The sequence below is a fragment of the Nothoprocta perdicaria genome, unplaced genomic scaffold (genome assembly GCF_003342845.1).
Source record: "Nothoprocta perdicaria isolate Ctin4 unplaced genomic scaffold, notPer1 scaffold_108, whole genome shotgun sequence".
Classification (NCBI taxonomy): Eukaryota; Metazoa; Chordata; class Aves; order Tinamiformes; family Tinamidae; genus Nothoprocta; species Nothoprocta perdicaria.
Window position 1 is genome coordinate 815,573 of NW_020454183.1, and position 18,428 is coordinate 834,000.

Sequence of the window (18,428 nt, forward strand, 5' to 3'; positions counted from 1 at the left end):
TTACATTGTCTAAAAATTCCCTTTACATAAAATGAACCCCATAGTAACCTGCCAAGTGTCTTTATTTTACCTTTTTTTTTTTTTATTCCACTGAGGTTTTCCAGCGCATCTGGAAATGGTGGACATTTCCAGAAACATGGGAAAAACATCACTTTAGCTTTAGCTTGATTTCTCCATTGGTTACACATCGCAGCTCCCAGTGTGTTCAGATGACATGGTGGATTTGAAGAAGCTTGAAAAATCTGAAAATTAGAATGAGAAAGCCAGAAGAGTGTGGGCCTGATTATTCTGCATTACCCTGCTTTTCATTCTAAATAAGTTTATTGACTTTACTCATGACCCATTTAGTTTCCCCTAACCACACCTAAGAGGGCAGCAGTGCCAGATCACCACTGCTGTTTGAGGAAAGGCACCCAGAGAGGCCCAGGAATGGTGAATCTCCATAGCTCCAGTGATTTCCACCCTCACTCTGGGTTCAGAGTCTTTACACAGCGCTGTGTGTTAAAGCTCAAGGAATTGCAGGCACTGTGGTAGGATGTGTTACATCCTGTGCAGGGAATCTCAGCCAGATGTAAACAGGATCTAATCCCTGTAGCATTATTCCCCACTGTAATTTATGTGCATTAGCTTCACACCTTTGTCTAATTAATCACAGCTTGGTGCACAAAAAAGCTGTCATCTTATACATGTTTTGCCAAAACAAAAAAGCCTTGATAAAGGCTCAGGAATCTTGTCCACAGCAACAGACATGGGGATATTGAGGATCTGAGCTCCCTGGTACAAGAAAAACATGGATATAATGGAACAAAAGATGCCAAAGGGACAGAAGTGTCTCTCTAACAAGGAGAGGCTGAAAGAGCTGGAACAACTCGGCCTGCAGAAGAGAGGTTGCAGGAAGGACCTTGCCAATGTTTATAAGTATCAGATGAAACAGTGTAAAAAGGACAGCCTCTCCTCAGTGGTCCCCAGGACAAGAGGCAATGAGCACAAACTGAAACACAGGAAATTCCTCTGGAACACAGGAAATCGCTTCTCCGCTATGTGGGTGGTTGAACATTGGAATGGGCTGCCCAAAGAAGTTGTGGCTCTCCATACTTGGGGATATTCTGAACCCAACTGGACATAGTCCTAGGCAACCTGCCTAGCTGACGCTGCTTGAGTAAGGAGATTGGACCAGAGGTCCCTCCCAGCCCCAGTGATGCTGTGCCTCTGTGCTCCACGCTGCTCAGAAGGAAGGTCATCCTATAATCCCTGCTGCCTTGCTTCGATCTTTGCTGCCACTCAGCCCTGGTGCCCAGGGCAGAAGAGGTGCAGGGAAGGTTTGTGCCATGCAGAGCTACAGCATTTCTTGGTCCCACCACAGCTCTACTTGCTTGGGCAACTTGGAGCCACCCTCCAAACCCTTGAAGTTGTACTACAGCCACTCGTGTGGCTGCGTGGTCTTATTTCTGCTGTTTCTGTCCTTCCCTCCCTGCCCCCCCACCCCAGTACTTACTGCTAAATATTTATAATACTCCCAGGTTGCTAAGCAGCACTTAGCTCCTGGCTCAGAAGAGAGCCTTGACGAGAAGGCAAGACGCACAGCAGGTCAGCGTGGGCAGAGCTGAGGGTGGGAAAAGCCAGGATTTGCTAGTGGTGGTCCTGCTTTGTCATCTGCTTACCTCGTTTTCACTTGGGCATTACCTCTGTCAGTGTGCGTGTGGTATCCCCATGGGCACTATAAGGCCGGAGAACAAGACTCCTATTTTCTCTGACTCAAAGACCTTTTGCTGAATAGCCATCTCAGGGGTATTAGTGGCCATCAGCTGTCCTAATAGTATCACAGCATCCATACTCCAGGGTAACTAGATGATAGAGCAAAGCACTAACAGAAAGAAGAGTCTGATCACAACTGAATGCAAGCCAGAAAATTGTCAAGAATGGAAAATAGTGTCATTCCTCATTCTGTCCTTTGCCATAAACCAACCATGTGAGGAAACGGTGGAATTCCTTCTTTGGTGTCTGCCTTTTGATTTGCATGAAACATTATGAAAGCTCGTAACACTCCCAAACAACAGTAGCTGGAGGCTAAACTGGCTTTTCCTTCGAGTTGCTCTGAACCTTGGGGAGCCCTGTGTCCTTCTTTCTGGGTATGGAGACTGACAAAATTCAAGGCCTTCCTTAGCAATTATCCCAGTTACAGCTGGCTAAGCTCAGTTCCCAAACTGCACAAAACTAAACCTGTGTGTAGATATCCAAGGTGTGCAGGACCTTCTGGTTGCTTTGTCCTTTGTATGGACTTGCCCAGTTGCATGCCTGGATTGTACGGAGGTTGGGAACCCTACGTGCAGTCCATACTACACTCTGCACTGTCTTACAGGGGTTGCATCCATCCTGCAAAGAGCAGGATCTGCCTCTGCAAACTTTACTTGGTTGCTGTTGAAATTTATAAGGAACTCCCTGGAAGTCAGTAGAGTTACACCAGCTGGTAGCAGGGACAGATTGCCTCAAATGTAAAATAAGCCACTTAGTTTCAAAGGCCAGTTTATCTTATAAATTTTGGTTTTCTTTTCCATTCCTTGCATTAAATTCTGGTGCAGACAAAATTTTGTAGAAGAGATTTTTGTAAAAAGAGGCATCTTATTGTAAAAGAGATATAAGGGAAAATGTACTGAGAATTTTGGTTCATCTGCAGAGAAAACAGCCTTTGGTATTTAAGCAGGACCTTGATCTTCTGTATGGATCATATCCATCATTCAAGCTGTGGGATGTGTCTGCAAGGGATCAAAGAGCAAGGCAGTCATCCTCATGCAGAAAAAGAGATGAGCACAAAGCAGCATAAAAGATCAACTTTGGCAGATGAGAAGCCCAGTGCATGGATAGCAATATCTACAACCATAAACCCAGTTATGTAGTAGCTTAGAAATATCTTTTAGTAGCCCCACTGTAGCTTAGCAGAAAGAGTTAGGTAGTTCTTTGGTGTTGTTCAATATATAAGTTCAGGTGTCTTTTCTGCATAAAGTGAGCGAGGTATTCATTAGTATTGATAGTGTTAGGTGATTGAAAAGCATCTTTCTCCAGATTTCCTTAACGAATGTTTATTAAGCATTTTGAAGATAGAACATCCTGAATGGTTGTATCTGTAGTTCCATCTGTTTCAGAAGGACTGGATAATGTTATGGGATTAAGAGGAAAAAGATCTTAGTTCTAGCTTTCATTTATATTTTTGTTTTACTGTTCCAAAGAGTGTCAGAAAAACAGAGAAGAGCATTTGCTGTCCTCCTGCCAGCACCAGTGACAATATGTCTGTCTCAGTTTTGTGGAAAGCACCCATGGAAGTGTGCAGAAGTGAAGGACTAAACATGTACATACATTCAGCTTTGGGGCACAAAAAGGGGATTGCTATTATTTTTTGTTTCCATCCCTGCATGCATCCCTTGACTTTGATGTTTAGTGAGACAGCAGCAGCTTACTCTATCAATGTATCCAGTCTGTGCTGTCCTCTTTACAGAGGACATTAATAGATAGGATCCATGAAATGCTACTCTCTTCCCCACTCTGAGTTGCATGAAATGGAGCTTCCAAGCAGGAAGGAGTCCTGCCTTCATTATTGAGCTATTACCTATTCCTAACTGTCATTCAGACCTGGATTTAGCAATGTCTGACTTTAGACTTGCAATGTCTGAGATATAATCTTAGGTTTTGCCCTGATCACTGAGAATCAAGCCTAGTGAAACTGTGGCTGTATTTCAACATTGGTGAAATGATTTCTCATATAAAAGTGGTTGTTTCTGCGCCGTGAAGCAGTTCATTTTTCTCCTTTGAACCTTTAGGTTGATAGCATAGACAGCTTACTAATATGAGACTGTAACAAGTTCTTTGATATCTTCATCTTATCCCCCATATGGCATTTGATCCCTTTCATAAATGTATCGACCTTCTTGAAACTGTGCAGCTTTCCTACTCCCTCCTCCACAAACCAGTATTTTTCTGAGAATGATTAATTTTGTTCTCATCTATATTCTTTGCAGCAGGGTTGGCCATGCAGGAGAGGGAGCCCACCTGGCTCATCCAAAGCCACCCTGTTCCCACTGGCACTGTGGTCACTCGGCATCCTCTGCCAGGCTGTGACCATCTTCTGCAGCAGCTGAAGCTCCAGCTTTCTCCTCTGCTGTGCTTCAGAGGCTGCCAAAGTTTGCACCTGTGTAAGGCCAAATGATAAGCACGGATCAGCTCCGGACTCAAAGGTTGTCCTTTGGTGGCCCTGAGATCAGGATCCCATGGCAGAATGGGGAGCATCAGCCCAACTTAGTACCCAAATAGTCCATCACAGCAACTTTCCTTCCAAGGAGGAAAGTGTCACCCCCTCATCTTTCAAAGAGGTGACAGATGACACTGTGGGGTCAGGAATTTAGAGCTTTGTCCCTGTGGACCTGCTTCAGTTGTGTTAGCAGAACGATACATCCATTGCAGACACATTACCAGTTAGATTCATTGTTTGCTCTTTCCTTAGCAGAGAATGCCAAGCGCTTTCTTTTAGTGGCTTTTTGCCAGGCCAAACGGCCAGGAAGTGAGCTCATTTTTTTACATTAGGCTCATTCATTTTTTTACCTTTTGTCATCAAAATGAGTCAAAAATGTATTCTGTACTGAAAACACCTGATGAATAACATCAAGTATCATATTCCTCCAGTCAATAAAACCTTTCAAAGATTATTATAGGAAGTGCAACGACTGGGGTGACATGCAGGGTTACTGAAAGTATTTTTATCAATTACAGTGATTAATAATCCAGTATAATAATAATAAAGCTACCTCCTTTCTGTAAGATTGGTTTTATATAGGGGATAAGTAAGGAACATAATTATGAAATTAGTTTAATCGAAGGAGTAGTAGGAAATGTGACTGCGTTATCTTAGTCTCTCAGACACAAATCTTTCTTTGTTACATTGGAATAAATCCTGCTAACGTCCACTAAAGTTTGCGGAATTACTCTGACTTTGCACTGCTGAAAATAACTGAAGAGTAAACTCCACTTCTTCAGTTTCACGTATGACTGCGCGATCTGCTGCAATTACTTGCAATGTGAAGGGGCCGAATTCCCTTCAGATGTGCCCCAAGTGTTTGCAGGAGGCTGAGGGAGCCACAGAGGGAGATCTGCACGTCACATCTTGCACTCTGGGCACACAGGGTGTGGGGAAGGTGCAAACGCTGATGAGCGGCTGCAGCGCAGCTCCGTGCGGAATATTTCATTCCCTGAGAGACGCACTCAGCAGAGGCTGGATCATCAACCTGTGCACAGCGAGGGGGATCTGACTATCACAGGGAAGTGTGGAACACCCCAAAATGGAAATCACCCACATGCTGCAGAACCTGCTCAAATATATTCCAGAAATGGTTCAGCTAAAAATGGCACTGAGGGAGAGCCGAGTTAGCGGAAAATTGCAGGCTTGAAAACAATCCTGTGAACAGGGCTGCTGGCTTCGGCCTGAATAGAAGAAACTCTACTTTGGAGATGATATCCTGAGGCTAGATCAAGGGTTATTGAAATATGAGATGAAATACGACTTGCAGGGCTCTGAAAGAGACTTGTCCATTTTTTTTTGTAATGTTTCTAGTACATGCACTTGTGCAGATCTCCTTCTCTGCATATGAGAAACAGAGAACGTCTGAAGATGTTAAAACTGTGCTGCCTTCCTCCTGTAAATCTGATTTTTCATCCACCATGGAAGATCGTTTGGCTAAGACTGAAGTATTCAACAAGACCAAGGGGAAACAAAGTCATTTTTTGATTCAGAGGAGGCACCAAGGTTTTTTCATAAAAAGCAAAGGAGAAATGCAGCTTAAGGAAAGACACCTCCATAAAAAGTTTAGAGCAGAAAGTAATCCAATGTACAAGTTGTTTTCAAACTGTGCAGGTAATAATATCTGTTATCCTGCTCTTCAAAACTATTTCTAGTTTGGAAGAATAAGTCAAAAAGGTCATATAGTGATATAACAAATACCAGGGCAAGACTGTTTGTCTTTGCAATGTAGGGTTATCTAACTTACTAGACTGCCAAGAGAATTGCAGGGAATACATGTAAAAGTCTTGAAAGATTCAGAATATTGAATGCTAATCTTCGACAAATGCTTGTACAATAGTGAGTGTGGAGTTGAAATACGTCCAGATGGAGCTCCTTTTTATTATAACTATAAAACATGTGCTTTCTATGTAGGAGGTAGTTCAGCCAGTAACCTCTTCCTATGAGTAATGCATAGTACGCTGCTTGTTTTCTGGACAGATTGATGGTCTACATATGGCTGTAAACTAATTTAACTAAGAAAAACTAAAATTTCAAACAATTTTCAGCCTTAGGGTTTCTTCTTTAATTTCTATCTTTACACTTTCAAATAAAATGTACTCGCTGTGAGACAGTCAAAAGGAAAACTCAGAATGTGACTCTGTTTCCATGAACTTGAAAAATATTTCCAGAGAAATTTCTCTCCCTTTGATTTTTAAATGTGAGTCTGTATGTACAGGTTGTAGTGCCAGACTAGCCAGCTAAGGTTGGTTCCTGGGCAGGGCCTTTACTGAGAGGCTGCACACAGAGTTTGACGGCTATGTCCTATAAAACAACTGTCCTCAATGCTCTGAGCCTCTCTAGGAGGAGTCCTGCAGAAAAAAAATGATCTTAGAAAGCAAATTAGTGTCTCTGATAAATTGCTACCGCAGGAATTGATTTGCCTCTAATGGCTAGTGTTCAGATTCCTCAAAGTATTGTTTGATGAACACCCACAATACCTAGATGTAAACATTCTCCTGTCATTTTCTTTAGATTTGTACAAACATTCAGGTCACAGAGAGAAGTGATCCACTAACATCACATGTAAATGATCCACTGTAACACCACTGAATGGCATTACAATATGCATTTTTCCATTACTATCCTGTATGTGCTAATTAAAGATGCTTTTAGTATGTGACTATAGCCCAAATACCAACTTGCCTGGGCTTCCAGGGTAGACCAGTTGAGCCAGGACCTCTAAATATATTTACTACAGGTATTGGTAAGAGCCTAACCAGAGAGTAACAAGGTTAAGTAATTTATCAGATATTTCCCTGTTTCTTGAACAACTTCTGTAGCCTAAGAGGTTGTTGCTGCAACTGGTTCTCAGTTGGTACATGGATAGTGAAAGCAGGTGTCTCCTGGCAGTGCTGAGCAAGGTATCTGCATCACAGAAGGAGGTGGATTTAAGATCCCTGCCTTTCTCTGCTGCCAGCACAAGGCCACCCCTCTTCCTAGGCTGGGTTTCAGCTGGGTCCCACCTTCAGCTGCTTCTCCCTTTTGGCTGCTGGCCATGACCATGGTGCTGAGCAGCGATCGCCACGAAGGCCAGTGCTTAGGAAAGGGGCTTCGCAATGCAGACTGTCAGAAAAAGTCAGTTGTGTTTAACTCATCTCTTTAAAGCAGCTTGAAGAATGTGAATGTTGCATGGGATTGTGTTGTGTCTTTTAAGCCCTCTTACTATTTAATATTCTGAACGAACTTCTACTCCCATTTCTAAGTGGTCTTCTCCTCCTCAAACATTTCATAAGCCTTGGGCAATGAGGCATTATATTTGATTAAATGAATAATGCTCTCAGTTTTTCTTTGATTTTGTTTAAAAAGTCATATAAAGAGATTTTTTTTTCAATGTGTAACTTTGAGCTAAAACATTTGAGGCTCTTCCTTTGTACTCTACCAGCTGAACTGTATTAGTAACAGTAAGGCTATGCCAAATTTACTCCAACAACAAAAGCTGCCAGGAAGGGCTCTGTCAAATATACCAACTGATTTTCTTGACTCAGTGTGATCAAGGGACCCGAAACTTCATTTTCTTTAAGAAATTTTCTAAAGACAGAACATACAAATTCAGTTTGATGTGCATTGTTGCATCGACCTTTACACAGGGCTCCGCAGAGAGCTGGTACAGCACCAAGATGAACTTCTTTGCCAAAGAATATTTATTATGTAATGTGATCAGAACTTGATCTAAAATTGAAGCTTAGCATATGAAGTGCACGATTAAATGCTTGTTTGATGCTTTCTTGATTGTAGGATACATACAAATTAATGCATGCATGGTGGAGATGTCATTATGGACTCGGAAATATCATTTCAGGCGTGTGCTAAGCTATGCAGAGTTGCATGTACCTTTCATTTGCAGACGTTTTGCATGAAGATTGCACCAGTCTGTTTGCTAAACATCAAAGCACAATGTGTAGCAAATCACATTGCAAAGCAATGCAAATCACTTGCTTGCAAACAGCCTGTTTCGCCTGCCACCAAGTGAGTATATCACAGACATGAATGTTTATTCCCTGCTTATTTCCTCACTAATTTGAAACATCCATCTTCTCAATGAAAAGTAACACAGAAGGGAAATGCATGAATGCAGGGTGACACTACTTCAGCTGACAGGAGGCTTAGAGTGTTACACGTAGGAAGATCATGAATTACCTACCTTATCAGGCATAAAATGTGACAAAAGGGTTCCCTTTGGTGTGTAAGCAGAAAAACAGGCATACTTGTATTTCAGTTTTAAACAGTTTTAAGCAGTTAAAATCTGAAAAAAGAGCTAGTGACACACAGAAGTAATGAAATAAAATGAGGTCCTGCTCTAACACAAAAGCACAGTTCAAAAATTTCAGCAGACTGAAAAGATACTGGATTTCTAAATACATAGATCAATCTTAATCATTGTGATAACTGCATATACCTCCGTCAAGCAAATGATTTAAATGGTGTAAGAGAGAGGCAAGTTTGACCCAAAATCCGCATCTGTCATCCATTTGGGAATAAAATGAGTGAAGGAGTTAAATGGAGCATTTCTCAAGCCTGAACTTTAGTGTGTGCCAAAATCAAATAAATGCCTCAAATGGGCATTTCACTGAGACCCAAGAAAGCAGTTGTTTTGTTTTACCAGTGCTACCCCTAACCAGTTGGTAAGACAGAAGTGAACCTCAGGAATGCAGAGAGAACCCTGGTAAAATCTCCATTCCAATATTTTCAGGCTCTGAAAAAATACAATTTCAATGCATATCTAGTAGCAGGTGTAGAAAATCACTAGTACCTCTCCAGCAGTGTCTCCAGAGAGATCTAACTGCTGCAGGGGCCTCTCTGAAACTCCCAGTGAGATGGCAGGCTGGCTTCCTGCTGGGACAGAAACATGGGGATGTGAGAAGAGAAAACATGCTCTTGGGGAAGAGAAACCAAAGTGAAAAGGGAGAAGAAAGGGAAAAAAAATCAGCAGGAATAATTAAGTCATTCTTGAATCATTTATAGGGAAAACATATAAATAGAATGAGAAGGAAGGCACTTTTTAAAATGAGGAAAGAAGAGCAAGGCTAGACAGCCAGAGAAAATGGAGCTGGACATAAGTAGAAAGACATTGGACAGCTAAATATCGAAAGAAGGGGTAAGTGGAAGACAGAAAAGAGAAGCTCGGAGCTGCCTAAATTTTCTCACTTGTTGACCCTTCATCGGATCTTGAAAACAAGAGGAAGTTTAAAGGCAGCCTAGGAAGTCTGTAAGCCTAGCCTAGGAAGAAAAAAAAGACAAGAAATGTTGCTGTCAGGTTGTCCATTCTGCTTGTCAGAAATGTGGGGAGATGGACAGATGCTTTATAATGTGAAAGACAGAGCTGCAGGAAGTTATGTCAGATACTGACAGGCACAGCATGTTAACTTCTCAAAAGGGGTTCAACAAAGCTTTTAGGCTTCCCTTCCAATTCCATTTCCATTCTCTAACAGCTGGAAACACAGTTAATATTAACAAGCCTTAAATCTTACCCGCTGAAGGGCAGTGTAAGATACCACATTGAGAAGGAGCTCTCTTTGTGATTACAACTAAAACAAATTTATCTTCTTATCATCAGGCTCCATAAATCTTTCACTAATGCTTTTCTCTGCTGAAATTAAATGTCATTAACTATTTTTGTATTAATTGATTTTTTTATTAAACTACATCAAAATCGATAGCCCGGATGGACCATTGTCTTATATTTGTTTATCTAGTCCTCGCTTTGCCGTTAGAAGCACCACAAACGCAAGAGACTAACATGTGGATCTAACATCTATATGAAATATCTGTATGAAAAGCAGAAAGGTTTTTGCTCTTACTGTATGCAAAACTTTGGCTTTAAATAAAGGTCATAGCACCTTGGGGAAAGAAGTTTTGGGGGATGCACTTAATTGATATAACATGTCCATTACGAGATTTGTGCTCAGGTACCTCTCTTTAGAGTAATTTTAAAATAGCAGATAAGATGGTTTTGCTCATGGATTTGCAGAACCTTGTTAGTTTGTTAAACTAGCTAGGTATTTCCTGAGCTGTCTCAGTTATTGTGCAAGGATCTGGACTGTGTTGCCAAATGGTTGGCAGCTACTAAACAAAAATAAATACAGTGGATGCTTCCATGGCTGGTGTTGGGGGGCCAGTAGATGACAGCAAGCACAGTGCTTCCAGTCACTGAGCATATTGTTTTACCTGCCGCAGAGATCTGCAACATGGACTTTTATGTCTGTGCTACTAAACTGTGCTTCCTCTATGGACAATAAAAAAAATAGGAATGCCTTAGGCACAATGCATTTGACTTATTTTAAGCATCTACTTTAAGCAGAACTGAATCGTATTTTAAAATTACTTGTTTCTCTCCACTAAGCTGTAAACAGAGCTTGGGGTGATCACAACTGCGCATATCTACATTTGATCAGACGAGTCCTGATACTCGTAACTGAACACAGTGGTTTTATGATGAGAGTTGAATCCTCAGTGGACATGATTTGCCCCCAGTGCAGTTTCGCTTTTAGAAGAGAGAGGCCTAGGACAACCCAAAGACAGAGCGTTAGACAGAGCACTAAGGTGGCTCCCTTCATGCCAGGTTTGGAGGTGGTAGGAGAGCCAGGAATGTACCCAGGCCCCAGGCAGCAGAACTCTCTGACCAGCAACCTTCATCTGACCCAAAACCCTCTCTGCTTTTTTGACTGGTATAGGCAAATCAAAAGACCATTACATGGCCTCAGTACCAGCACCCACATGCTCTATGCAGACCCTCAGATTTGAAAAAATTTAACTCCTGATTTGAGGAAACAAAGTGTAAAAGTCGAGTGTTATAATGCATCTTAAAAGTTAATCTGTTTTAATAAAGAAGATGTTTATCTTTGTCCTTTCTTTTCCCTCCATCTCACCTATACACCATCGAACCTGTGACCATCCAAGGAAACCACTGAGAAAAGAGGAGAATGGAACCAGTCAAGCTGAATATGCAATGACTTCCTCCCAGAACAACAAAACAGTTGATAACAATGCAGTCGTATAACTCCTGAAAGCCCTTCGAGATGCAGGAGGTGTTAAACTTTAGAAGCACACACACAAAGTATGCAAGATGGGTGAACTAAGGCAAGGAGAGGCGCTCTGTGGCCAAGGACTCCATTTCAGAAATGGCGCCCGCAACAGTGATTCCGAAGAGCTGCTCTTCAGGCCTGCTGCTTGTACACGGGAGGATAAACTTGCCCACGTGGGCTGCCTGGAGAAAAGGCCCCACAAAGGCCTAGCATTGCATGCTGCATCTCCTGAAAGCATCGTCACAATGACTTCCATTCGTCGTCGTCTTCTCCTCTCCCCCCACTTTTTTAGTTTGGACTGATTAAGCAAAAGCTGCATAAATAGAATCTTTTGGTCAAGAGGTGATCTGCCAGAGCGGCAGCAACTTATTATAAATGGGTTTGAGGTTCAAGGGTGGAAGTTGTCACCTACATGCTTCTCCAGCCTGCGCAGTGTTTTCACTTACAAGCCAGTAGCTTTGTATGCTTAGTTCATTCACTCTTTTCATTCCTATTGTTTTGTTATTGAAAAAAGGGAGGAAGGTTTCTGTTAAGCCATCAAGCAACCAAAAATTGCATGGATTTGTGACTTAACCCAGGAAATTCATCTGCAGTCTTGTGACTATGCAATTTTCACGGCAGAAGACTTTCCAGGCAAAAGAAATCAAGATATATCATCTTAGCAATTAACATCGCTAATGAAAAAGAGATAATATTAAGAGGTGCTTTGAACATTACTACTTCATAATCAGCCTCCTTTTTTCATCACATTTTATTTTTTATCTATAACAAGTTTTTTCTTTGTGAAATTCTACATTTTTCTGTGTTTGCATCATACTGATTTGCCAGGGACCCCTCCAGGAAAGATTTTGTTTACATTCTGAAGTGACTATTTGGGCAGGATTGTGTTGAAAGGACTAGCAGCACTTTGAAAAAGAAATTGTCTGCATTCACTGATCAGTGCTGTTTGCTGAAAGTGTTGAGTCTCTGGAACTAGCCCACCAAGGACATTGTTAGGTCTGGCTCAGAGGACCATTTATGAGGAACTGGTAAGTTGGTTGTGCCCATGTTAACTCAGTCTCTGAACAGAGACTGCCAAGTGTGCCAAATTCAACCTAATAGCTCAATGTCGTTCTTTTTGTGATGTGGATTGCAGGTAACTTAAAGCAAAGCTGAATCCACCGAAATTCAATAGGATCTCAGGTTAGACGCAGTACATAACCCCTAGGATAAAGGCCAGTGATTAGCCTCTGCTTTCCAAAAGTTTTCTTTGTGTCATACCTCCATGTATATGTCTCCATTTACCTCTGTGCTGAAAGGAGCGATGCAGTGAAAGACAAGTTTCCACACCTCATCCTTGTCCGGACGTCAAGCTTCAAAACCACTCAGTCTCTGTGTCTGGGACTAACTCAAGTGAGCCAGCCCAGCCCAGCTCCGTACAGTGACTGCACTCCAGCCTTTTGAGTCTGTCAGTACTGCAAAATAGAGATACTTTCAGTTTTATATAAGGATGTGCCTGAACTGCAAAAATTAGATCTTGATTTTGAACACATTCCTGTCTGCAGTTGGTCTATCTCTGGTATTTAAAGTTTGGCCTGACAATAGAAGATGACATTCTGCAGGCTTTCCCCACAAAAAAATGCTCTGGGATGTTCAAATCAGCAGTTTCAGCTCAGGCCCATCTCTAGTTTTGTATTACTTAGTGGACACTAAGGCATATGTAAATATAAGTATCTTTTCAATGATGGAAATGAAATGCTGCTATATACTACTGTTGAGGAATTTATGGAGTTACCCTTTCAGCCTTTTAGCCTGTCATCAATATGTAGAAATTAAGCTATATAAAATTATTTTTAAAAGTCTAGACTTTGCTGAGAAGTAACACAATGATAAAAGCAGAAGCGAACAAGTAAGCCCAAGAGTATCCTCATATCCTCCCATATTTGTATTGTGTGCTTGCACAAGATACACTGATACGTTCTTAGATCCAAAGTGGGATTAAAATAACAGAATCTACATTTTGACTCTATTATTCCAAATGTTGGTCGCCTAAGGCACATAGTCCCTAAATATTATAATAAAAATATTTCAAGTATATTTCTAGAATATTTTTAAGCTATATCATTTATTTTGTTGTAATTACCAACCTATGTTTGCCTTTTTTTTTTTACTTTGGTGATTTCTGCATAAATGTGGCATAGTTTGAGACTGGTTGCATGTTTAACGAAGAGTATGAAGTATGAGTGCCGGTGGGTTTTGCATGATACAGGCTCAGGATCAGCACTTTCTCCTAAAGGTTGATAATTTTATTTTCTAACAAAGCTTTAAAGACATATTCTATAAGGCCAAATAAACAGAAAGGATTTGTAGCTCAAGAAATCCAGCAAATTGTGTCTGCTTTAAAAAAAAAACAAAAAACCCACAAGTGTAAAGAGAAGGCCACAGAACACAGTCTCATTTTCAGAACTGTCAATGATAAAATGTCTTCATTGAGAGAAGCTCCTGGTGACACATGCCCTCCCCCACAAACAAACCCACCCCAGACATCTAAAGATTTTTGCAGCAGAACATAAACATTCAAATCTTCACACAGAGCAGGGAGGAAGGACATTTTAAGGGATACCCACATATATCACAGATGTTATTTCTAACTCCACTGCTGATCTCCTGTTTACTAGCAAGCAAGTTTGCTTCTCTGTGCCTCAGTTTGCCCCTGTGTATAATCATGATATAAATACATACCAGCCTCGTGACAGCACTCACAGGACGTGTCTCATTACATAGGAGGCACTGCTCAGTATTTTATTCAATGCCCTGATATTAAAAAACAATGTTTGGGCACATTGAAATCACCATCCCCATAGTATTTAACTAACTATGTGGCCCAAAATATCTCATAAATGCTCCCCCTGATTTCTTTTCATTCTCCTAGGCCACAAGAGAAGACCAGCAGACAGGCTGGGAGCTGCTCCCTCTGCTTTTCCTGGGCTTTTGTTCCCAGAAATTGCACAGCTCCATAGTAGGAATAGAGAGGGAATTCTGTATGAGATGGTTCTGTGTTAGATTCCTCGCTTTCTAAACACAATTGTCTACATTGCACCCAAATTTAAGCTGGTCTCCAGAAAAGCCCCAGGAAAAGGACAACATATTTAAGTCTTCAGCAAAGAGAGGCCAGGATGGTGGCACTTTGTGGAAAAGATTTCTGAAGTTTTCTGGTTTTGTTTAATACTCTCCAGGCTACCTGCAAGGCTTTTATAAAAGAGCCTTCTGTGTTTCCTTGTTGTATTATAATTAATATGGAAGGTAAAAGAATAGTCTTGATGGATAAGGGCTTCACTCCAGCAGTGACCCTTTAGAGATGAAGCTGCTACTTCAAAATACCACTTTATAAGCATTTGAAGTTTATTTTTAGCCTCTAAAATATGAGGCTTAGGAAGGTCCCACATAGCTCCATTCATAGGACAGGTAGATCCAGGAGGCCCCTTTCTGCACAGATATAACTGCTCTGCTTTTACACCTCTGAGCACAGCCAGACCCACCCATGGAACAGCAAATTGTTTTGGTCAGTCTGAGGGAGAGGATTAACTCTGAACTTTCTCCTTAAAACCCATTTTAATTAAATACGTATCACCACTAGCAGATACTGCACTTTACAGGGCCTGAGCTGCAAATGTTGTTGAGTTGGTGACGCCAGGAGGAGCTGAAGGTGTCAGTGCTTGGCAGGGAGCCACAACCTTGCACCTCTTCCTGGCTCAGACCCAACACAGAAGTGTGACCAGGAAAGCATCTGTACCTTGGACAGATGCTGCAAAAACAGGCACGGAAAGAAAAATAGGAGAGTTCAAAGTATAAGATATAAATATATTGATTGATATATATCTATACGGAGACTTAATTGTCCAGCCTTGCATGCCATATGGTCATGTATAGCATGTGAAACAAGTATGGACTAACTGCTTTGAAGAGGTAATGACCATAGATGCTGTCAAGCAATGGAGAATCAGGCCTATGATAGATATATATTTACAATACTCCCTGCATCTGTACAAACAAAAATATATTATTTTAAACTGAAAAATAGTGTGTTTAAATCAATGCATGAATGTAAATATTCTAAGATCTGCCTTCTTGACTGTGTACCACATGTACAGATGAAAACAACTATTGTTTATAGGAAATCTGTATCAGTGGTTAAATGACTAAAGAGAAAAAAAATATCAGAATTAATGTTGTCATGTTTCTCAAACAAGCCATTAATGTATATTTAGTATTTAAGGATATTGCTCAATAAGTATGTTCCGTACCAAAAACTGTGTTGCATATACAGATTGTGCAGTACCCTATTTTAAAAAGGCACCATAATTAATTTTTATTTTAAATAAAAATGTACTTGTAAAAAGTTTCTTGTGTCCTGTTGGTTGTGTGGCTGACAATAGAGATACGCAGAAGAGAAATACTGAACAGAGGAGTGAAGGTAGCAGGCACTTCTCATATTGCCTAAATTAGCCCCATTTTTTTTTAAATATTTTGTATTCTGGTTGCAGAACAACCTGTGGCTATTGTTCACACCTATATTTGGCTGGGTTAGGGTTCAATTTTGTCTAAGACTGTAGTTTCAGTTCAAGATATAGACAATGCACTACTGGTGCTAGGTCTTGACAGTTTTCTTGTCCTCAAAACTTATCATCTCATATGTGCTGCTGTGCTGATTGCACCAGTCAGCTTTCTGTGTCCTCAGCTACAGTGGTTCTTATAGGAGAGCACTATGAGACGTGCAGGGACAGGAAAGGAAACCATTTGTTGAGGGAAAATTGGATGCAAAAGAGTCAATGTTTCCCAGAAGCATGCACAAGTAAATTGCTGTAGCTGCCTCAAACCTAAGCAGCCCTTTCTCTTTATTATGCAAAAGGTTCTGCAAGTTTCCCTAATAAAATAATGCTTGAGTGACATTGTTATCTTTTGCATACTCACTCTAGTGACATACTAGTCTCTTCATTCATTTTTGTGCAACTGTATGTGGACTGTATCCTTCCTTTTCCACCCAAGAACAAAAGGAAATTACCGACCAGCCCTTCAATAGGCCTGCACTGATTGATGGCCGCGAAGCCTGGGTCCTCTGGCCAGGATTCATCGCTCTTAATTTTATTCTTTAACTGACATGTGAGTGAGGAATACAGTATACACAAGCTATCCCTGAAATCAAGAGTTTCTCAGCAACCTGAACCGTCCTCTCAGATGTGTTTCTTCCTTAACTGATTTCAGAAGGATCTCCAAGTAACTTTCCAAGTAACTTTGCAACCTATCCGCCTCATTCATAGATGCCTTCATAATGCAAAGATTTGTCTGCTAAACTCCTAGACCTTAATGGTTTTCCTCTCATTTACAAATAAGTTGATAGCCCAGGTTTGAGTCCCCTAAAAATGAACAAACCCCAAGCTAGCACTAATAAAAAACTTAGATTGCCAGTTTAATGAGTTAGAGCAATAAGCACTATGCCACATAAAGTGATGTCCAGGAGATTTAAGTATCATCAACTGTATTTTGCAAAAGAAAACTTCCATGTTAAAATACTTTGTGAAGACTGAGAAAGAAAACACATCAACTTCAGGTGTCAAATCTAATGGTGTAACATCCATACAGCCAGTCTCCAGGAGAGAAAGAAATAAGTCACTTCGAAGGGAAGATTGCCTTGAGCAAGAGGACACTGATGGAAATCTAGTCAACAGAGTACAGTCCTGCTAGAACTCAGGTGAGTCCCTCAAGTTGCAATAACAACAAAAATATTAACTCATAATTTAGTGCCGGTTGGCTAGATATCTGGATGCATTATCACAGTGAAAACCAAAGTAAGAATACCACAGAAAATGACCATAGTATGAGCGCTCTTCAGTAGACAACAGAGTATTTGGTGCAAATCTGATTAGACTGTTACACAGAAGAGCAGCTTCTAGACAAAAAATTGTGATTTGACTTTAAGCATAGATGGAAACATTACTAAATAACATGACCGCTCGGGGAGAGGGCTGGACAGGGCAAATGTTTGGGACATCTGGGATCCCCCTCTTAGCCTCCTTTAACAATTTATGAATTAAAGTCCTACAGGCTTTAATTTCCAATTTGCTGTATAAATGGCAAGGCTGTAACAAATCAGTTCTATTATAAATGTTGGCTAGATACATCAAATCTTTCAGGTTTGATGGTTTCCTTAATCTGTGAGCCCTTATAAAAAAAAATAAAGTGATATTTATATACATCTTCCTAAAAGTATTTTCTTATATATATATATGTATCTGTGGCTAAAAGGAAAAGGAGGTTTCATTGTAAATAGCGTCTAGCTGTTTTGCTTTCATATGCATTCATATAAATTTGATGACATTGGTTTTGTGCAGCAATAAAAGAATTTTGAGCTGGAATGTGAATAAATTTCCCTTTAAGTTCAGCATCACTTCGCCCCACACACAAACAGAAATGCTTTCAATACTTGCGGTCTCATTTAAAACAACCACAGTCGGAAGCAAAAAAAGAAAATATAAAGAAAAGCCGCAGCATGGCAGACACATCCAAGTGAACGAGCCTGTGAGCCAGAGACAGCCTTTCCTATTTTGATTTGTAATTTGAGGATAATCCAATTAGACATTTCAAGCAATTTAAACATTCATGCATTGTCCAGCACCAAAGCATGAACTGTTCAGCAGCAAACTAGACCTGACAGCCTTAGCAGGCCAAGCAAAAATCTCTATGTTTAAAAAGAAAAGCCCTTACCTAATTGATGCCTACTGGAAAATTAAAAGAAAAGAAAAAAGAAAAGGGGAAAGAAAAGGGGGAAAAAAAGGGAAAAACAGAAAGGATTTGGGGGTGAGAGAAATACAAATGGTGGAAAAAGGCATATATCCTGATTAGGGGCTTCACACCTCATTTGCAGTCATTTTCTTAATAGAATATTTCAGGCCTTTATGTTTTAGAGAAAGATTAAAATGCAAATGCACCTGATGGACCATCTGTGACACCTCTGCTAATGGCAGTTGAAAGGGAGCACTTGGAGGCAAAATGGAAGGGACCTGCAGCTGCTCATCACAGCCTGACCCTTCCTGTCAGAGCTTATG

General features: G+C 40.7%; 1 protein-coding gene across 2 annotated transcripts in view; it reads left to right on the forward strand.

Annotated features, from left to right (window-relative positions):
• PRIMA1 (proline rich membrane anchor 1) overlaps positions 1 to 11,841 on the forward strand; it is a 49,051-nt gene extending 37,210 nt beyond the window's left edge. Inside the window, exon 4 of one of the 2 annotated variants that reach the window (XM_026046716.1) lies at positions 11,222 to 11,841. In XM_026046716.1, the coding sequence (XP_025902501.1) occupies positions 11,222 to 11,321 (100 nt within the window). In that variant the 3' untranslated portion in view covers positions 11,322 to 11,841. Of the gene's footprint in view, positions 1 to 8,059; positions 8,199 to 11,221 lie in introns of those variants that run through there. The other variant, XM_026046726.1, reaches the window with a different exon arrangement.
• Positions 11,842 to 18,428: the final 6,587 nt, after the last annotated feature.